The sequence below is a fragment of the Neofelis nebulosa genome, chromosome 16, assembly GCF_028018385.1.
Source record: "Neofelis nebulosa isolate mNeoNeb1 chromosome 16, mNeoNeb1.pri, whole genome shotgun sequence".
NCBI classification, from domain to species: Eukaryota; Metazoa; Chordata; class Mammalia; order Carnivora; family Felidae; genus Neofelis; species Neofelis nebulosa.
In genome coordinates, this window is record NC_080797.1 from 19,922,411 (window position 1) to 19,943,653 (window position 21,243).

Genomic DNA, 21,243 nt, shown 5'->3' on the forward strand with positions numbered 1-21,243 from the left:
AGGTTGCTGGAGGGGTTGTGGGAGGGGGGAGGGGCTAAATGGGTAAAGGAATCTATTCCTGAAATTATTGTTGCACTATATGCTAACTAACTTGGATGTAAATTTTAAAAAATAAAACTAAAAAAAATTCTTCTGAAAAACATGAAATTAAATAAATTCTTCTGTGCTAAGTTGGTCCCCAAGATAAAGCTGAACTCCTGGGAATTCACTATGTGGTTTAAACCTGGGTTTTACTGAAAGAGCCACTTCCTTTTTAAGAAGGAATTAACGGTTTGGATGACTCACTAGACACAGCTGGGTGGCAACAGAGCCGAAGTGAAAGACAAGCTCCTAGATCCCTCAGGTGGAAGTACACAGTGGTGCCAGCCCAGAGTGAGCCACCTGAGTTCACACCCAGAACTGGGAACTTGAATTTTATGTAATCCGCCTCTGCAGGTAGCAACAAGAAGGGGACAAGAGGGGAGCCTGGGTGGCTCAGTCGGTTCAGCGTCCGACTTTAGCTCAGGTCATGATCTTACAGTTCATGGGTTGGAGCCCCGCATCAGGCTCCGTGCTCACAGCTCAGAGCCTGGAGCCTGCTTTGGATTCTGTGTCTCCCTCTCTCTCTGCCCCTCCCCTGCTCACACTCTGTCTGTCTGTCTGTCTCTCTTTCTCTCTCAAAAATAAATAAACATTTAAAAATAATTAAAAATGAAATAAAAAATAAAAAGAACAGAACAAGAAACCTAGCCCCTGGGGCAAATCCAGACTTGCCCCACCATCAACCCAGAGTGATGTGATAGATGCTGCAGATAAGGGAAGCTCCCTGAGCCACTGCTGGCACCCCTCCTGGGAAGCTGGGCCTGGGCCCCTCAGCCAATCTCTGGTCCATCCCTTGGTCCTGGCCCCGACGTCGTCCCAGTCAGAGCCTGGTGGAGGGTGACCCGGAAGCCACATGCGGTCACCAGTCCTCTTGTGTACCATCTCCCTTCTGGCACATTCGGACTCTCTCCATCTCATTCAGACACTCTGCACACCGGTATTGTGCACTAAGCAGGCAAGAAACACTGCAGGGGACACCATGGGGGACTCCAGAGGAAACAGATCCCAAGGAAACCTGGCCACACACCTCTCACCTGGCAAGAGGATAAACAAGTCTTGCTCAGCAATGAAAAAAAACCACAACTGGGGCACCAGGGTGGCTCAGTTGGTTAAGCAACTCTTGATTTTGGCTCAGGTCATGATCTCACGGTTCCCGAGTTCAAGCCCTGCATCGGGCTCTGCACTCACATCCCACAGCCTGCTTGGGATCCTCTCTCCCCTCTCTCTCTGCCCCTCCCCTGCTCTTTCTCTCTCTGTTTCTCAAAAATAAATAAATGTTAAAAAAATGTTTTTAAAGAAACAACCTACCAGATGCTCTAGAGCAGGGATGGGTCATGCTAAGTGAGAGAAACCACGTGCAAAAGACAAAGTTTACATGATTCCCTTCAGATACAATTCTGGGAGGGGCAAAAAAGAAGCAATAATAGAGACAGAAAGCAGACTGGTGGTTCCCCAGGGCTGGGGTACAGGGGGATGGGGAGTGACCATTGTATGGGGTTTCTTTTGCCGTGATGAAAGTATTTTGGAACAAAATCAATGTGGTGATTGCATGACATTGTGAATGTACTAAATGCCACATGAAAATGGTTCAATTTATTTTGTGTGAGTTTCATCTAAAATTCACATCTTAGGGCACCTGGGTGGCTCAGTCAGTTAGGCATCTGACTCTTGATTTCAGCTCAAATTACGATCTCAATGTTTGTGGAATTGAGCCCCACATTGGGCTCTGTGCTGACAGCATGGCAGCATGGAACCTGCTTGGGATTCTCTCTCTCCCTCTCTCTCTGTCCCTCCCCTGCTTGTGCTCTCTATCTCTCAAAATGAATAAATAAACATTTAAAAGAATAAAATAAAATTCAGAACCAGAAAAGACCCCGCATAGCCAAAGCCATCTTGAAAAAGAAAACCAAAGCAGGAGGCATCGCAATCCCGGACTTCAAGCTGTATTACAAAGCTGTAGTCATCAAGACAGTATGGTACTGGCACAAAAACAGACACTCAGATCAATGGAACAGATTACAGAACCCAGAAATTGACCCACAAATGTATGGCCAACTGATCTTTGACAAAAAGGAAAGAATATCCAATGGAATGAAGACAGTCTCTTCAGCAAATGGTGCTGGGAAAACTGGATGGCAACATGCAGAAAAATGAACCTGGGCCACTTTCTTACACCGTCCACAAAATTAACTCAAAATGGATGAAAGACCTAATGTAAGACAGGAAACCATCAAAATCCTAGAGGAGAAAGCAGGCAAAAACCTCTTTGACCTCAGCCACAGCAACTTCTTATTCAACACGTCTCCAGAGTCAAGGGAAACAAAAGCAAAACTGAACTATTGGAACCTCATCAAAATAAAACTCTTCTGCACAGCGAAGGAAACAATCAGCAAAACTAAAAGGCAACCAACAGAATGTGAGATGATATTTGCAAATGACATATCAGATAAAAGGTTAGTCTCCAAAATCTATAAAGAACTTATCAAACTCAACACCCAAAAACCAAATAATCCAGTGAAGAAAGGGGCAAAAGACATGAATAGACACTTCTCCAAAGAAGACATCCAGATGGCCAACCGACACATGAAACAATGCTCAACATCACTCATCATCAGGGAAATACAAATCAAAACCACAATGAGATACCACCTCACACCTGTCAGAATGGCTAACATTAACAACTCAGGCAACAACGGACGTTGGTGAGGATGTGGAGAAAGAGGATCTCTTTTGCCCTGCTGGTGGGAATGCAAACTGGTATAGCCACTCTGGAAAGCAGTATGGAGGTTCCTCAAAAAACTAAAAATAGAACTACCCTACGACCCAGCAATTGCACTATTAGGCATTTATCCACGGGATACAGGTGTGCTGTTTCAAAGGGACACATGCACCCCCATGTTTATAGCAGCACTATCAACAATAGCCAAAGAACAGAAAGAGCCCAAATGTCCATCAATGGATGAATGAATAAAGAAGATGTGGTATATATATATATATATATATATATATACACAATGGAGTATTACTCAGCAATCAAAATGAAATCTTGCCATTTACAACTATGTGGATGGAACTGGAGGGTATTATGCTAAGTGAAATTAGTCAGTCAGTGAAAGACAAATATATGACTTCACTCATATGAAGAATTTAAGATACAAGACAGATGAACATAAGGGAAGGGAAACAAAAATAATATAAAAACAGGGAAGGGAACAAAACAGAAGAGACTCTTAAATATAGAGACCAAACAGAGGGTTGCTGGAGGACTTTTGAGAGGGGGGATGGGCTAAATGCATAAGGGATATTAAGGAATCTACTCCTGAAATCATTGATGCACTATATGCTAACTAACTTGGGTGTAAATTAAATAATTAACTAATTAAAGAATAAAGAAATAAAATAAAATTCACATTTTAGGTGAATCCCACATAAAAAAAGACAAAAAAATCTGTAATTTTTTAAAGCAGCTCAGTGGTTGCCAGAGACTGAAGGTGGGATATGGACAGACTGCAAAAGGGCACGAGGGAACTTTCCAGAGTGATGGAAGATTTCCACCTTATGAGTGTGGTAGTAGTTTCACAGTTATATCCATTTACTAAAACTTGTCCAACTGTGTATTTACAGTTAGGGATTTTCATTTTACTATAAATTACACGTCAATGAAGCTTTTTAAAAAAAGTTCTCAAATGGAAGCACCTGGGTGGCTCAGTTGGTTAAGTGTCCAACTCTTGATCTCAGCTCAGGTCATGATCTCGAAGTCCGTGAATTCAAGCCCTCCATCAGGATCTGCGCTGCCATGAGGAGCCTGCTTGGGGTTCTCTGTCTTCTTCTCTCTGCCCCTCCCTGCTCATATTCTCTCTCTCTCTCTCTCTCTCTCCCTCTCTCAAAAAGAAATAAGCATTAAAAAAAATTGCCTCCCAACATCATTGTCAAATGTTCTCTGAGGGCAAAATCCTCCCGGTGGAGAACCACTGGAGCAGGCGCATAGTAGATCTTCCGTTCTGGCTTCTGTACCTCATAGCCTCACTTGTGTGTCATCTGCTGGTCTCTGCCTGCCTTCTGGGGGACCTGTCCAGATCACAATGTCCCCTTCGGTCACAAATCTGCTGTTCAGCATGATCGTTATGGGTTTTTTTTTTTTAATTAATTAATTTATTTATTTTTTAATGTTTTACTTATTCTTAGAGAGAGACAGAGCATGAGCAGGTGAGGGACTGAGCGAGAGGGACACAGAATCCGAAGCAGGCTCCAGGGTCTGAACTGTCAGCACAGAGCTCCACATGGGGCTCGAACCCACAAGCCCTGAGATCATGACCTGAGCCAAAGTCGGATGCCTAACTGACTGACCCACCCAGGCGCCCCCAGTATGTTTTTAAAAAAATTTTTTTTGACATTTATTCATTTTTGAGAGACAGAAGACAAGCAGGGGAGAGGCAGAGAGAGAGGGAGACAGAAAATCTGAAGGAGGCTCCAGGCTCTGAGCTGTCAGCACAGAGCCTGACTCGGGGCTCAAACTCACAGACCGTGAGATCATGACCTGAAGTTGGACGCTCAACCGACTGAACCACCCAGGCGTCCCTTTAATGTTTTCTTTTGTTAAGCCCATCCAACAGACTTTATATTCTTCATCAGATCATCTCAACAACAGAAGTCTCCAGAGAATTAAACCTATAGTTGGTTCTACTGACTTTTATGGTGGCTTGTTTCCTTCTGTGCTCAATAATATTATAGTGGGAGCTTGCATTTGGCTAAATTTAATGTGGCCAAATGTGGATTGAGGATGGCTTCCCTCCGGGAAGTATTTATGTTTGCTTCTGCTGGGTATCATTTTAATTTAAGTTTTCCTGCTTTGGGTTTCCCTGCGTGTGGGAAGGGTAAATTTGAATCCCAGCCTCATGCTTACAATTCTCAAAGGATGCTATTCATATTATCATGATTGTTCATACCGTTTTCTCCTTGAAGCTGCAATAAAAGCAGGTTATAGTTATTATTAATTATTATTACTATTACTGTTTGAATCATTTCCCTTTGTTCACAAGCAGGTAATTCCCAATCTACTATTTTCCTGAGGACGCAGACCCTTTAGGGATTCTGGTCTTAAATGGTGTCTTAAGTACAGCCCCTCCCTTTCAGTGGCCTGAGTCTACTGTGCCCCAGACTCTGAGTTCATTCCAGAACACTGACCTCCCTGTAAGAGCACTTGGCGGGAGTAGCCACAAGCTTCCTCTCTGGTTTCACTGGTAACTATTCATTTTGGAGTTTTAGTTGCTTTGTGTGGCCTTTGGGGATGCCCTTGGAGTTGGCTGATGCAAGTTGCTTCCTACTCTTTGCATCATGGTCTCAGCATTGCCTTCATCGTGTGGCCGGTTCTCCCCCAGAGAGTGTGAAGTAAACAGTGATCACACCCAGACTCAGGGCTTCTGGGAAAGAAAATCGGGTGACCGCTCTGAGAAACCTTCCAGGAGCCCTGACCACCAGCTCTCCCATGACATCTCATTGGCCGGTTGAGACAAAGGTGACACCTTGAACTGATCACTCATTCACATGGGGAAGGGGGGGACAGCCAGACAAGATGGTGGCTCCATCTTGGGGGAACAGAAGTTGTGTAGGAGGCCATCCAGATGTCTGCCACAGAAACCTTCCTAGAACCCACTCTATTCTCTGGCCTGTCTGGTATATTCTTGGATCCCCGTGCCTTGGTTTATGTAAACAAGACAAACTCCCTGCTCTCACACCCACCTCTCAAGGCCTCGGGCTCTCTGTGAGCTGAGCTTTGGGAATGTGACTCTTTCCTCCTCTCCAAGGTTTCCCAAATCAGTTTCCCCCTGGGCAATAGCAACTCCCCTTTTTTGCAAACAGAAGGCTCCTCGAGTGCACAAGCTTCTCACAGCTCAAGTCTTGCCTTAGCCATCCTCTCTTGCTTTTTTTTTTTAAACATTTATTTATTTTTGAGAGACAGAGTGAGACAGAGCATGAGTGGGGGAGAGGCAGAGAGAGAGGGAACACAGAATCCAAAGCAAGCTCCAGGTTCTGAGCTGTCAGCACAGAGCCCGATGTGGAGCTTGAACTCGGGGGCCACAAGATCATGACCTGAGCCAAAGTCAGATGCTTAACCACCTGAGCCACCCAGGTGCCCCCTCTCTTTCCCACTTTTAAGGATAAACCCAGGTGATTGTGGCCCTGGTAACAACAACTATTAATACTTTATTCAGCTGCTAATTTCTCTCTGAAATTTTTCCAGATTTCTGAGGGAACAACTGCCCTTTCAGTGCTTAGGCCCTTTAAGCTAGCTCAGCTCTCCTCCATGTTCCCAGGAAGGATATGTCCTCAGGGTATCCTCACCTGACATCAGCAGAAGAAAGATGGGGCATTGTTGGTGTGGGCCTGGGAGCAGGAAGAATCCGAAATTCTACGAGGCACAGACCAGAGTCCCCAGTTAGGAGGTCCCCAGTATATGGTGGTAGAGTTTAGTCTGATCCTTTGTCAGAGATACCTAATTGAGCCTCAGTGACATCCCTGCTCATCTACTGGTGATCATCCCTTCAGACAGAGCAGCCAGAGACGGCACAAGATGTCATCTGACATCTGGCCTTCAAGTTTATGCAGGAAGTGGAGGACTTTTGGATGTGTCTTCCGATGTCTCATTTGGTGATGTGCACCTGCTGTGAGCCCTTGGTGTGCTGTGATTTGCTCCCCACTCCAACCAACCTTGGGAAAAAACAAACAAACATAGATTATATTACCAGGATAATAAAGAACTGACAGTCCCTCCCCATGTTGGTAACACAGAGGCTACCGCAGAATCATATGGGTCTCCACCACTCACCATTTGATATCATGTTCCAAAGATAAGATGAACACCAGTGAAACCGATCCTGATAAAGCAAATATGGGAAGGGGAAAAAAAATCCCTCGCTAACCAGAACCTAATTTTCAAACAGGAAACGGGGGCAGAATGGTCGTCTTTGAGACTTTTATTTAGGGCACAAAGAGAGACAATGACAGCCTTGGAGAGGAAGGGTGGCTGGCCACAGGCAGAAGTGGTAGTGCAATAAAGAAGCTCGCCACACGTAGAACGTCCGATGCATTCTCCTTCTTAAGTCACCAAGACAAAGCTCATGGCCACGTTTCCAAAACTCGACCCAGCTCTGTACATTTCTGGCACCGTTACCTTTTTTAACACATGAAATTAAGACGCAGCTGGAGGGGTGGAAGGAGAAGGTAGATGGAAAGGGATCTGGGCTGGGAGCTGGGTAATTAGCAACCAGACCAATATGATAGCCCCAAGCCGCATGTGGCTACTGAGCATGTGACGGTGTGGCCGGTGGGCACTGAGATGCACTGTAAGCATCAAATACACACCTGGTGTTGAAGATTTATTATGAAAAACCAATTTTTAGTATCTCCATATCATCAAATGATAATATTTTGAGTGTACTAGGTTAAATCAAATGTACTACTGAAATTAATTTCACCTTTTTAAAAAGTTTTTTTAACATGGCTCCTAGGAAATTTAAAATTACACATGTGGCTCCCATTAAAGTTCTACTGGACATTGCTGGGGGTAAGATCCACATGAGGTTGGGATTTGCTGCCTTTTATACATCAGGAGAAGCAGGAACGGGAGAGGAAGGATTCTGTGTCTTCCCCAGCACTTCTCGGGGAATTATCCGGGGAAGGGGGTGCTTCTTGATGGCAGGAGGAGGGGACATGAGGCTAGAGGGACAGGTTTGGGTCAGAGTTCATCCCACTAAAAAGATGATGATCTGAGAATAAAATCAGGATGGGCGCTGTACAGATTTTCTAGTTTTTCCTCTCTGGGTAAATCTCTTGAATGCCATTAGACTCAAAAAGAATAATAATTTTTAAATACTAATTTTTAAAATAATAATTTTTTAAAAAGGAACAAATAACTCTGCCTTGGATTGCACCTCAGTTAATAAGGCTGAGTTCATCAAGCACCCTGAGAAAGCCTGGGGCAGGGGTGATCATATCAAGACAGACACCCCCAGTCCTGGGTAATGGGAGCCAAAGAGCGCTATAGTGAGGTCAGGACATGTGGATCCTGGTCCTTGTGCTGATGTGACTGTCTCCTTGATCTCCCTCCTCCTTTCCTCTCAATGTCCCATGTACAGTGAAGGCATAGATGTGATGGCTTCTGACAGACTTTTCATCTTAAATTTCTAGAACTCCTGATCCCTCTTTCTGCACATCAGGCACCAACAAATGTTTGTTATTGGTAGCAATGAGTGGAAGGAGGAAGAGGAAAGCTATGAATCAGGAACTTTGTTTGTTTCAGTTACTTCCACATTCCCTGGGTGCGGGCAGCCCCTGGTACCTAAAACAGTTAGTAAATAGATGCTAAATAAGGATAAGGGAATGGGGAAATGACAGAAAATGGGGTGCCTGTTTGTACGAGGGCGGTCTGACTCTGAGAAGGACGAGGTAATTTATTAAGATTTTTATTTAAATTCCAGTTCATTGGGGTGCCTGGGTGGCTCAGTCGGTTAAGCATCCGACTTCAGCTCAGGTCATGATCTCGCGGTTCGTGGGTTCGAGCCCCACGTCGGACTCTGTGCTGACAGCTCAGAGCCTGGAGCCTGCTTTGGAGTCTGTGTCTCCTTCTCTCTCTGCCCCTCCCCTGCTCATGCTTTGTCTCACTCTGTTTCTCAAAAATAAATAAATGTAAAAAAAAATTTTTTTTAATAAATAAATAAATTCCAGTTAGTTAACATTCAGTGTCGTATTAGTTTCACGTGATTCACCACTTTCGTACATCACCCGGTGCTCATCGCAAGTGAGCTCCTTAATCCCCATTGCCTGTTCCACCCACTCACCACCCACCTCCCCTCTGGTACCCACCAGTTCCTTCTCTATAATTAAGAGTCTGGTTTTGGGGGGCACCTGGGTGACTCAGTCAGTTAAGTGTCTGACTTTGGCTCAGGTCATGATCTCCCCATTCATAAGTTCGAGCCCCACACCAGGCTGTCTGCTGTTAGTACAGACCCCACTTCAGACACCCTGTTCCCCTCTCTGCTCCTCTCCCACTCATGCTCGTTCTCAAAAACAAACATTAAAAAAAAAGTCTGTTTCCTGGTGAGAAGGGCAAGGTAATTTAAATTATATCTCAGCGCTGGGGAGACTGAGAGAGGAAGTTTAGAAGGACACATAGAATGTTTTCCAGGACCGACGGATGAGTGTCATGATTTGACTTAACCTTGATAAGCCAAACCAACCCTCTAAACCAAAGGCTGTCAACCAGGGACAATTTTGCCCCCTAGGGGACATACTCCATTTGTATGCAGTGTCCAGAACAGGTCAGTCTATAAAGACAGAAGGTAAATTAGTGGCTGCCAGAGATGAGGGAAGGAAAAGTGGGGTTCATGGGTACAGAGTTTGTTTGTTTGTTGTTTGGGAATAAAAAAATGTTCTGAAATTAGATAGTGGTAGTGGTTGTACAACTTTGTATGTATGCTGAGAACCACTGATTTGTATACTTTCAAAGGGTGAATTTATAGAATGTGAACTGGATCTTCAAAAGCAATCACTCAACAACATTGAATAGTGCCAAGTTTAAGAGACTCTAATCTAGACAAAAATGGGAAGCCAATAGTAGGTTATCTGGTGATGGGACCCAGAGGAAGGGAGAGACCAAGGGGGCCATTGGAAGCCAGCCTGGCTGTGGAAGGGGAGCCCCCAGTGCAGGGACACCTGCTCTCACCCACGTTCCCGAGCTACCTTCTGCCCACTCAGGCGACCTGCCAGTGAGCTGACATCAGAAAAATGGGGAAGGGCATGAAGGCATTCAGATCCCTGGGAAGGAATGTTCCCCAGATAAGTCCTTTGGGTTGAGTATCATAAAGCTGAGCCTTTCCACTTGCCTGGATGGAGTCTGGGTTCTAGATTTGCAAGCCTGAGGACCAGACTCGGGCAAATTCACCAGAGTGATGTTTCTGGAAAAGACTGTTAAGGACTCCAAGCCCTCATGCTACTCACACACATTCTCCTTTCCTCCCACCGCTGTGTCCCCCCTGCATGTTAAATGGCTGTGCTGTGCCTGAAATTCACAAGGAAGGAGAAGTGCCTACAAGAAGGATTCAGAAAGAATCCATGGACAGGTGGTCAGGGGAGGGAGGGGAAGTGACATCACAGGTCGCCACTAATATTGGGTAATGTGAGCACACGCACCGCGTTGACAGCTGGCACGCCTCAATCAATGCCCATCCCACTGTCCCTCCCGCAGCTGTAGCTGGTGGGTAAGGCTAGTCTCAAAGCCACTTGGCTGGTGAAGAAGTCAGCTTGAAGAAGGTGACTCAGGCCTATTTGGAGCCTGGTCCTGAATCCAGGCTCTGTACAGTGTAGACTAGGGTGTGCCCCTTCACTTCCCCAGACCTCAGTTTTCACATCTGTGGAATGGGTGACATCTGACCCCCTCCATCCCTTCCAGCCAGACTTCTCATGAGTCTGAGCCAGGACAGGATACCTGTTTCCAGACACCTGGCCAGGCCTCTCCAATGATTGACTGGGCTGTGATTTTTATTATCTGTCCACCCCCTACTAGGGAACAAGGTAGAGAAGGAAAGGACACCATATATCTTCTTCACTGCTTTCTCTCTGGTGCGAAATACAGGATGCCCTCCACCCCTGCACATAATAGGTGTTCAATAAATATTTATTAAATGAATGAAAACAATGCAACCATATATAAAAGAATGAGGTAGGGGCACCTGGGTGGCTCATTTGGTTAAGTTTTCCAACTCCTGATTTCAGCTCAGGTCATGATCTCACGGTTCATGAGATCAAGGCCCGAGTCAGGCTCTGTGCTGACAGTGTAGAGCCTGCTTGGGATTCTTTCTTTCTTTCTTTCTTTCTTTCTTTCTTTCTTTCTTTCTTTCTTTCTTCCTTCCTTTCTTTCTTTCTTTCTTTCTTTCTGCCTCTCCCATGCTTGCTCTCTCTCAAAAAACAAACAAATAAAAATTAAAAACAAAAAAGAATGAGGGGCACTTGCGTGGCTCAGTTGGTTGAGCGTCTGACTTTGGCTCAGGTCATGATCTCACAGTTTGTGAGTTCGAGCCCCAAGTCAGGCTCTGTGCTGACAGCTCAGAGCCTAGAGCCTACTTCGAATTCCGTGTCTCCCTCTCTCTCTACTCCTCCCCAACTCATGCTCTGTCTCTCTCTCTCTCCTTCAAAAATAAATTTAAAAAATTTTTTAAAGTTAAAAAAAAAAAACAGAATGAGGTAGATTTATACATGCTAGTGTGGAAAGGTCACCCACATATATGCAGTGAAAATAGTGATCTTTTCAGAAAGAAATACTTTTAACATAATAATAAATTTACTGAAGGCTATGTAATAAATAGAAAACAAGAGTTACTTTCATGGAAGATTAGTATACTGGAGCCTGGGAAGGACAAAGAGGACTTTTCATTATATACTTTCTTGCAGTGTTAGAATTTTCTGAGCACTCTATGGACTTTTTTCTTTTACTTCACCTTTCTTTTTCCTTTCCTTCTGTATTTTTATGTTCAGAGACATTATCTGAGTATAAAATTATACAGTCTTTTCTGAATTAATGATATTTTAATTAAAAGCAATGAGATCTCAAGAGGCACCTGGGTGGCTCAGTCGGTTAAGCGTCTGACTTCAGCTTAGGTCGTGATCTCACAGTTCATGAGCTCAAGCCCCACAGGGGGTTCTTTGCAGACAGTTCAGAGCCTGGAGCCTGCTTCAGATTCTGTGTCTCCTCTCTCTGCCCCTTCCCCTCTCTCTCTTTCTCTCAAAAATAAATAAACATTAAAAAAAAAAAAAAAAGAAAAGCAATGCAATCTCATTTCTCTCCAATTGGCAAAAGTTTGTTTAAATAATTTTTTTAAGTAGCATTCTCAGTAGCAATGGGATATGCTAAAGCATACTCATTAAATAGCTACATGTCTGGCTGGAACCTGGCCACCATCCGTATGAGTTGTTCTAATATGTTACCATAAGACACTGGCTGTTGCAACTTGCATAAGGCAGCTGAGGTTGACCCCGTCACACCATCACTCTGCAAACAACCAATGTGCTCTGCTGGGCTCTATTGGTGGAGAGGGACGAGTTAGGCCCCCTCTTATAATTTATTAAAAGAAAGGTCACAAGGTCAGGGCGCCTGGGTGGCTCAGTCAGTTAAGCGTCACTAAAGCTCAGGTCATGATCTCACGGCTCCTGGGTTTCAGGTCCCAGATGGGGCTTTGTGCTGACAGCCTGCTTTGCATTCTCTGTCTCACTCTCGCTCTCTGCCCCTCCCCCACTCATGCAGGTGTCACATGGGTCTTATAGACTTACTTAACAATTACTACAAAGAAGAAGGAAGGAAGGAAGGAAGGAAAAAGAGAAAGAGGGAGAAAAAGGGAGGAATTCACACATCTGGAGAGCAGGTTTAGGTTCAAGGCCTCTGCTTGGTGCATCACAGACTCTGTCAACAATCCTGAAAGTAGACACTGTCAGCCCTTTTCCGCTTTCCTTCCCAGACACATGGAGCCCAGGATTTGCCCTTGGCCTGGGTGTTAGGAAGTGTTGTGGTTCATTTGCCCCAGGTGGCTCAGATTTGCATGTAAGGCAAAGGGGAGTCCAAAGGGTCAAGTTGAAAGTTGCTGAGGACTAGCAAGCCATAAATCAAAGGAATGGCAACAAAGAAGTCTCAGCAGTGAGAATCCAGGAGGGGGTGTCTGGAAAGAGTCTCAGAGGCAAAAAACAGCACAGAGGATTGGGGTGGGGGTGCAGTGGGGGAGTGGCGAGAGCCTTTATAAAGAGCTTGCTTCTGACCAGCCTGGCGAGGGAGAAAAGCACCAGAGGGGAACTAGGCCATCCTTGGTTATGGTTGAGCCAACAGACTGGGGTGGCCTTGAATGCCAACCCCAGAATGTGGAGCTGGTAAGGGCGGATGTGAGATTTAACACCTGTTCTGTCTGACCCCAAATCTGCCACACCGGCTACAGGTGGGACGACTGCCCTTCCCTCTGACATGCTGAGGTCAGGGTGGAAGAATTCAGGAATTGAGAAGACGGCAATTGAGTGCTAAATAAGGGAGCTCAAGTTTGGGGAGGAATGGAATTTTCAGCACAATGACATCCACGAGGTGGATGGTTAGGGGAAATGCAAAGCAAGCAGGAGTCTTCCTTGTCCTTACCCTGTTTCAGGCCCTTCCCCTGCTCAGCCGCACTGACCTGGAAAACCCAGAATTCCCTCCACATCGGCCTACCAGCTGGAGCAAACACGCCCCGCTTGGAATCCAAGATGTGTGATTCCAGACGCAGCCACAAGGTGGAGACACACAGCTGTCCAATCCCTCTGTCTAGCTCCAAGGCCAGCTGCACTAAGGGGTTCACCCAAACAGCCGACGTGTTGGGCTGTAAGGTTTAAAAACAAACAAACATAGTCTTGAAATCATTTTCTAAGCCCGGGTAAGTAAGCCCTGGGTCATCTTTCGAAAAGACTCGGGCTAATGTAGAAATACCTTCCACCTCCTTGGACCAGCTATGAATATACGGATACTTAACCTAATGTTTTTCATCCTGCAAATGTTTATCAGGTTGGCAGTCTGTGGAGGGGAATCTGAACTGCAGAACAAGGGCCGGGCACCATGGGGAGAGGGCGCCATCCAGCACCCCTGGACACACAGCAGGACAGAACCTGGGTGTCCCAGGCTTACTCCAATGGAAGCCATGTAAGCAGCCTACTCACTGAAGATTCTAGAAAAAAATATGTACAGATATTAACATATTGAGAAACCAAATGTGGCAAAATGTTTTCCAAAAATAAGTGAATCTGGGTAAAGGATATATGGGACTTTTGGTACTGCTTTCACATGTTTTTTGAAATTATTTCAAAATAGAGGGTTTTAAAACACTAAGAATCCAGGAGCCCTGGATGCAAGATTCAGGCTTTCTTTTTTTTTTTTTTAATATTAATTATTTATTTATTTATTTTGAGAGAGAGAGCATGAGCAGGGGAGGGGCAGAGAGAAAGGGAGAGAGAGAATCCCAAGCAGGCTCCAGGCTCCGAGCCATCAGCACAGAGCCTGACGCAGGGCTCGAACTCACAAACCCAGAGATCATGACCTGAGCTGAAGTCAGATGCTCAACCGACTGAGCCATCCAGGTGCCCCTAAATCTTGGTAGATTAACCACAACAGAGTAAAGCTAGAAATCAATAACAGAAGTAAAACTAGAAAATTCACAAATTTGTGGGAAACTAAACAAAACAGTTTCACACAACCAATGGATCAAAGGAGGAATTACAAAATACTCAAAGATGAATTGCAATAAAAACACAACACACCAAATGTGGGATGTAGCAAAAGCAGTGCTAAGGTGGGGGGGATTTATAGCTGGAAGGGCTTATGTTAAAAAATGAGAAAGATCTCTGGAGCGCCTGGGTGGCTCAGTCGGTTGGGCTTCTGACTCTTGATTTCAGCTCAGGTAGTGATCTCACAGTTGTGGGTCCAAGCCCTGCATCGGGCTTTGCCCTGAAAACGTGAAGCCTTCTTGGGATTCTCTGTCTCCCTCTCTCTCTGCCTCTCCCTCTCTCCCTCCCTCCCTCTCTCTCTCAAAATAAATACGTAAACTTACAAAAAAAATTTTTTAAATGAGAAAGATTTCAAATAAAAACCCTAACTTTACAACTTAGACAACTAAAGAAAAAAATAGAACAAAATAAACCAAAATCTACCAGAAGGTTGGAAATAATGAAGAATAGAGCGTAGATAAACAAAATAGAGAATACAAAAAAAATAGAGAAAAATCAATGAAGCCAAACTTGTTTCTTCAAAAGATCAACAAAATTGACAAAACTTTACCTAGATGGACTTAAAAACAAACAAACAAACAAAACAACAACAACAACAAAAAACCCCAGAAAACTGAAATTACCAAAATCAGAAGTGAAAGTGGAAGCATTGCTACTGACTTCACAGGAACAAAAAGATTCATGAGATTGCTACAGTTGTTCAACCGTACACCAACAAAATGGATAACCTAGGTGAAATGGGCAAATTCCTAGACCCTAGCAAGACTGAATCAAGAATAAAGACTATGGAGGAGCACCTGGGTGGCTCAGTGGGTTAAGCGTCTGACTCTTGACTTCAACTCAAGTCATGATCTCACAGTTCATGGGATCGAACTGTGCCAGGCTCTGCACTGACAGTGTGGAGCTTCCTTAAGATTCTTTCTCTCCCTCTCTCTCTGGCCCTCCCCTGCTTGCACTGTCTCTCTCTCTCTCTCTCAAAATAAAGATACATTTAAAGAAAAAAATGAACAAAGAGAAAGACTGAACAGAGCAATAACAAATAAGGAGACTGAATCAGTAATCAAAAATATCCTGACAAGGAGCACCTGGGTGGCTCAGTCGGTTAAGCATCTGACTCTTGACTTCAGCCCAGGTCATGATCTCAAGGTTTGTGAGTTTGAGCCCCACATCAGGCTCTGTGCTGACAGTGTGGAGCCTGCTTGGGATTCTTGCTCTCCTATGTCTGTCCCCCTCTCAAAATAAATAAATAAACTTAGAGAGAGAGAGACAGAGACAGAGAGAAAATGAAATACTTAAAAATATATATTCTGAAGAGAAAAGCCCAGAACCAGATGGCTTCTCAGATTAATTCTATTAAACATTTAAAGAAAAACAAATACCAATCCCTCCTATACTCTTCTAAAAACCAGAAAAAGAAGCAACATTTCCAGACTCATTGTATGAGGCCAGAATCATCCTGATAGCAAAGCCGGAAAAGACACTGCAAGAAAACAAAACTAAAGCCCAATATTCCTGTGAACATTGATGCCAAATTCTCAACAAAATACTATCAACTGAATTCAACAAAATATTAAAAGGGTTATGCACCATGACCAAGTGGGACTTATTTTTGGAATGTAAAGATGGTTCAACATAAAAATTGATCAATGCAACACACCATATTACCAGAATGAAGAAAGAAAAAGAAACATGATCAGTTCAATGGATGCAGGAAAAGCATTTGGCTAAATCCAACACCTTCTCATTATCAAAATATTCAACTAAGAATAGAAGCAAACTATCTCAACATGATAAAAGCCATGTGTGAAAAATCCACAGTGAACATCATATTCAACTGTGAAAGACTGAAAGCTTTTCCTCTAAGATTGCAAACAAGGCAAGGCTGCCTACTTGTGCTTCTTCTATTCAACATGACACTGGAAGTTCTAGCTTAGCAATTAGCCAAGAATAATAAATAAAAGGCATCAAAATTGGAAATGAAGAAGTAAAAAAAAAAGAAAAAAGAAACGGAAAGGAAGAATTAAAATTATCTCTGTTTGCAGATGATATGATCTTACATGTAGAAAACCCTAAAGACTCTACCAAAAACAAAAAGTTAGAACTAATAAATGAATTCAACAATGTAGGAAGATACAAAGCCAACACACAAAAAATAAGTCATATTTCTATACGTTAACAATGAACAATCTGAAAAGAAAATTATGAAAACAATTCCACTGACAAGAAAATCGAAAGGAGTAAAATACTTCCTGAAACCAATATTACACCATATGTTAACTAACTAGAATTTAAATAAAAATTTGGAAGAAAAAAAACAAACAAAAAAGAGTAAAATACATAGGAATTAATTTGACCAAGATGTGTAAGGCTTGTACAATGACAACTACAAAACATTGCTGAAAGAAATTAAAGAAGACACAAATGAAAAGACATCCCATGTTCATGGATTGGAAGGCTTGATATCATTAAGATATATCCCTATCAAAATTCCAATGACATTTTTTTGCAGAAATAGAAAAACCCATCCTACAATTTATACTGAATATTGTGGGATCTCAAGGGAATAGACAAAACAATCTTGAAAAAGAGGATCTGGAGGACCCACGTTTCTGGCTCCAAAACTTGCTACAAAGCCACAGTAATTAAAAGACAGTGATGCTGACATGAAGTCAGGCATAGATACCAATGGAGTAAAAAGAGTCAGAAATAAACCCTCACATGTGTGGTCAAATGCTTTTCAACAAGAGAGTGAAGGCCATTCAATGGGGAAAGGACAGTCTTTTCAAGCAACAGTGCTGGAAAAAACAGGATATCCACGTGGAAAAGAATTAAATTGGCCCTTTAACTAGAAACATATACAAAAACAAACTCAAAATGGATCATAGGTCTAAATATAGGAACGAAATCTGTAAAAAAAATTCTTAGAAAGAAACACAGGTCAAAAGCTTCACAACATTCAATTCAGCATTCAATTCATGATAGGACACGATGAAAATTTTAAAGTTTTGTGCATCAAAGACACTACCAACAGAGTAAAAAGGCAACATACAGAATGAGAGAAAATATTTGCAAATTATATATCTGATAAGGGATTAATATCCAGAATATATAGACAACTAACGTTCTACCAAAAAACCCAATTCAAACATGGGTAAAGGAGTTGAATAGACATTTCACCAAAGAAGATATACAAATGGCCACCAAGCATGTGGCAAGTTGCTCAGCATCACGAATTGCTAGGGAAACATAAATCAAAATTACAGTGAGATACCACCTCACCACCATTAGGACGCTGCTGTCAAAACAAACAGGGGCACCTGGGTGGTTCAGTCAGTTAAGTGTCCGACTTCAGCTCAGGTCATGATCTCGCGGTTTGTGGGTTTGAGCCCTGCGTCGGGCTCTGTGCGGACAGCTCAGAGCCTGGAGCCTGCTTCGGATTCTGTGTCTCCCTCCCTCTCTGCCCCTCCCCCACTTGCACTGTCTGTCTCCCTCTCTCTCAAAAATAAATAAAACATTCACAATTAAACTAACCAAAAAAAAAAAAAAGAAAAAAAGAAAAGAGAAAGAACCAAAACAAAAAACGAGTTTCAAAGAGATATTTATACACTATGTTCCTAGCAACATACTCACAATAGCTAAAACACAGAAACAAACCAAGTGTCCATCAGCGGATAAAAAGATAAGCAGAGTGCGATATACACTTACAGTGGAATACTATTCAGCCTTCAAAAGGAAGGAGCTTTCTTTAATAGAGAATTGCAGACACATAGCACGCATTGCTTAGATAACTTTTTTCTCCTCTCTCAAGAGATTTTGCACTTTATTGATATGTCTTAATATTAAAAATAAAGTCATCCAAGAGTCCAGAGAAATGTGCCACTGGCTCTGGTGCCATGGGCACTCAGGGTCCTTGTCTCTGAAACCAGGGAGACTCGATCATCAGGGCCTTTGCCTTCTCCCAGTCTCTCTGCCAGTGCTCCCCATGCTGTGGCAATCCCACACACTTCCACAGAGCTGTGATTTATAAAGGTATTCAGAGGTACCATCCTACATGGGTCACATCTTTTCCTGGAGCCACACAGGACTGAGCCTCTGCGCTCCACACACAGCTGGAATGAAACAAAGAGGAAGGATGTGCCAGGAGCTGGGTAGGGGGGTGGAGGGTTCTCTACAGGTCCTGCTCCTCCCCAATCAAGCCGGCCAGGCTGATGGCACAAAAGCGACAGCCTGAGGGGGGCCCAGTTGCCTTGCTGGTGACCGCTGAGAGGAGCAGGCTGAGGGGGACATGGGTGAGGGTTCAGGGGGCCTGTGGCCCACAGAGACCTCCAGATGGTGGGGCCAGAGACACAGGCTTAAGTCTTCTTAATCACGCTGTACTCTGGCTCCTGTTCCAGGGTCCTCCGGGAGGGAATCCTGTTGGCCTTAGAATCCTGACTCTCGGGGTCAAATACCACCAAAGAGTAGTGAAGTTCTTCCAGAGAAGCCTTCTTCTGCAGAGAGAGAGACTGGAGGCTCAGGGAGAGGCAGGGGAAGCACTGGTCCCCAGCTCAGGATGGAGACAAGGGACACCTGAGGGGACCCTGAGGGGCTCCATGGCGGTGGGTCCAGGCTTCCCCACTGTTCTGCCCCACCCTTGCTTCACCCCCACCTGTTCAAACACAGCACAAAGTCCCAGGCATGAGACCTGGAGACGGGGCAGGAGGGGTGGGGTGCCTGGATCGACTTTGAGATCATTAATCACCAAGTTAGAAAAACAAGGATGCTGCTAGTCCCAGGGCCATATGTCTGATGCTTTTCTCCCTTCATCTTCTCCAACAACAGGGTCCCCAACCTCTCCCTGAACTCTTCCCCTAATGGGTGGGTCTTGACCCCTGCTGAAGAAGCCTCTTCCACGCTGCACTTTACAGTCACTGTGCCTAAGGGTTGGCTTGCAGGGGGGTCATTGATTAAAAACCTGAAACGTAGAGTTGATGCCAAAGAGATAATGGTACCAAAACTGTGGGAAACCACAGGCTTTAACATCGGTGTGTGGTATATAGTAGGTGCATAATAAATGCTCCGCTTCACTGACTGTTGACCATCACTGGCCACCCCAACAGCCCCTTCGTCTCTGCCCCAGCCCCCAGCCACAATGGCACCAAGATCTACACTTGACCTAGGTTCTGTGTGGCCCTGTGTTGGTGGGGGACAAGGTCACCAAGCCAGCCCCTCCCTTCCCTCTCTGCCTGCTGCCACCCCCCAGGGCGGTGCCTCTCACAGAGCCCAGGCCCTCCCCTCCCCCTCCTCCCGCCAGCCGCCAGGCCCTCACACTCACCACAGTGCTGTATTCTACCTCTTCCTGTCTCGGCTGCACGGGCTCTCCCTGAAGCGTCCTTGTCTGCAGCTCCAGATTCGCATAATAGAGCTCACCTTGCAGAGTATTCTGGGTGGGCAGAAGGTGTGGAGATTTGGCGGGTGTCCACGGAGCCCCTCCATAGTCCAGCTCAGAGGGACCTCTGTTCCTGCCTGCCTGCGGACATCTACCCCTTCTCTCAATGTTCTGGGTGCCCCAGCCCCAGTCTCCCCACCGTGCCTCCCCAGTCCCCCACTCTGGTCCCCTCTGGGCAGTATTTGAATGCCCCCCCAAGTCAGCATGGAAGGACCCTCCATCATTCCACTTTCTATGGGGGATGGGGGTGGGGACAGATTAACCAGAGCTAATTATCCAGAGACCCAACCACCAGATGTCCCAGAGACCCAAGAGGGTGCTGCTCTTGGGCAAGCACCCAACTCCATCCATCAACAATGCACTCAGACCTCCACTGGCCAGTGGGACTGTTGAAGCCCCCAATGTCCCCTGTTCTCTCCGCCAGCCACCCCGGCACACCTTCTGCCTGTGTCTTACCTGACTATGGGTCCGGAGTGGCTTTGGATTCTCACCAGCTGAAGAGAGAAGAGTTAGGAGTCTGAATCTGAGAACAAAACAGGGATAAGGATCCCCTATGATCCAGTTGGAGGAAGGACTTTCCCTAGAGACTTTGACGCTGAGGACCTGTCACTTCAGGGTAGGAATTGCAGAGAGAGCGAGTGGGTGAAGAAGAAAATGAAAAATGAATGCATGAGTGGAGGAGAGAATAAATGAACCAGCAGGAAGGCACAGGCTTGGGGAGAGTGGCCACACAAAGCTAGGTCTCGAAACAGTCACTCATAAAGAATGCTCTCAAGTGGGAGTAGACCGGAGAAGGACACCTGTTTACAAGGACCTATCCGCAGGATGAAACAGTTCCAGAGATTTCTTTCACAGCATCACCAAACTGTAAGCTTAAGAATGGTTAAGATGACTGGGCATCTGGGTGGCTCAGTGGATTCGGCGTCCGACTTCAGCTCGGGTCGTAATCTCACAGTTCGTGAGTTTGAGCCCCGCATCGGGCTCTCTGTTGACAGCTCAGAGCCTGGAGCCTGCTTCGGATTCTGTGTCTCCCTCTCTCTCTGCCCCTCCCTGCTCTCTCTCTCTCTCTCTCTCTCAAAAACAAACAAACATTAAAAAAAAATTAATGAAAAAAAAACAATGGCCAAGATGGCAAATTTTACAATATGTGCTTTTTACCCAAATAAACAAATCGCAGATCCACAGGCCCTCCCCTAGACGTGTGGAACCAGAACTTCTGGGGATGGGTTCAGCAATCTGTGTTTTAAGGAGCCCTAAAAAATTTTTTTAATTAAAAATAAAAAAGGAACCGTCCTTATGGAGACCTTAGTACTGCATCAAACCATGAGAGGTCACCGGGGTCATCTGCTCTGATTCCCCTGGCTTGGGGGTCTGTCCCTCATACACAGGAGGCCCTGTGGCTCCGGGGAACCACGGTTCAGGGCACACAACCTCTGGCCTGTGGCGTCTTC

General features: G+C 44.9%; 1 protein-coding gene across 7 annotated transcripts in view; it reads right to left on the reverse strand.

The window, feature by feature from the left end:
* Window positions 1–21,243, reverse strand: part of CD300A (CD300a molecule) — a 51,175-nt gene that overhangs the window by 18,234 nt on the left and 11,698 nt on the right. For 3 of the 7 annotated variants that reach the window (XM_058704496.1, XM_058704491.1, XM_058704490.1), the window contains 3 exons: window positions 20,249–20,286; window positions 19,679–19,786; window positions 17,947–18,473 (listed from right to left, as the gene is read on the reverse strand). In XM_058704496.1, coding sequence (XP_058560479.1) covers window positions 18,216–18,473; window positions 19,679–19,786; window positions 20,249–20,286 — 404 coding nt within the window. In that variant the 3' untranslated portion in view covers window positions 17,947–18,215. Of the gene's footprint in view, window positions 1–6,265; window positions 6,790–17,946; window positions 18,855–19,105; window positions 19,319–19,678; window positions 19,787–20,248; window positions 20,287–21,243 lie in introns of those variants that run through there. The other 4 variants (XR_009255184.1, XM_058704492.1, XM_058704493.1 and 1 more) reach the window with 4 other exon arrangements.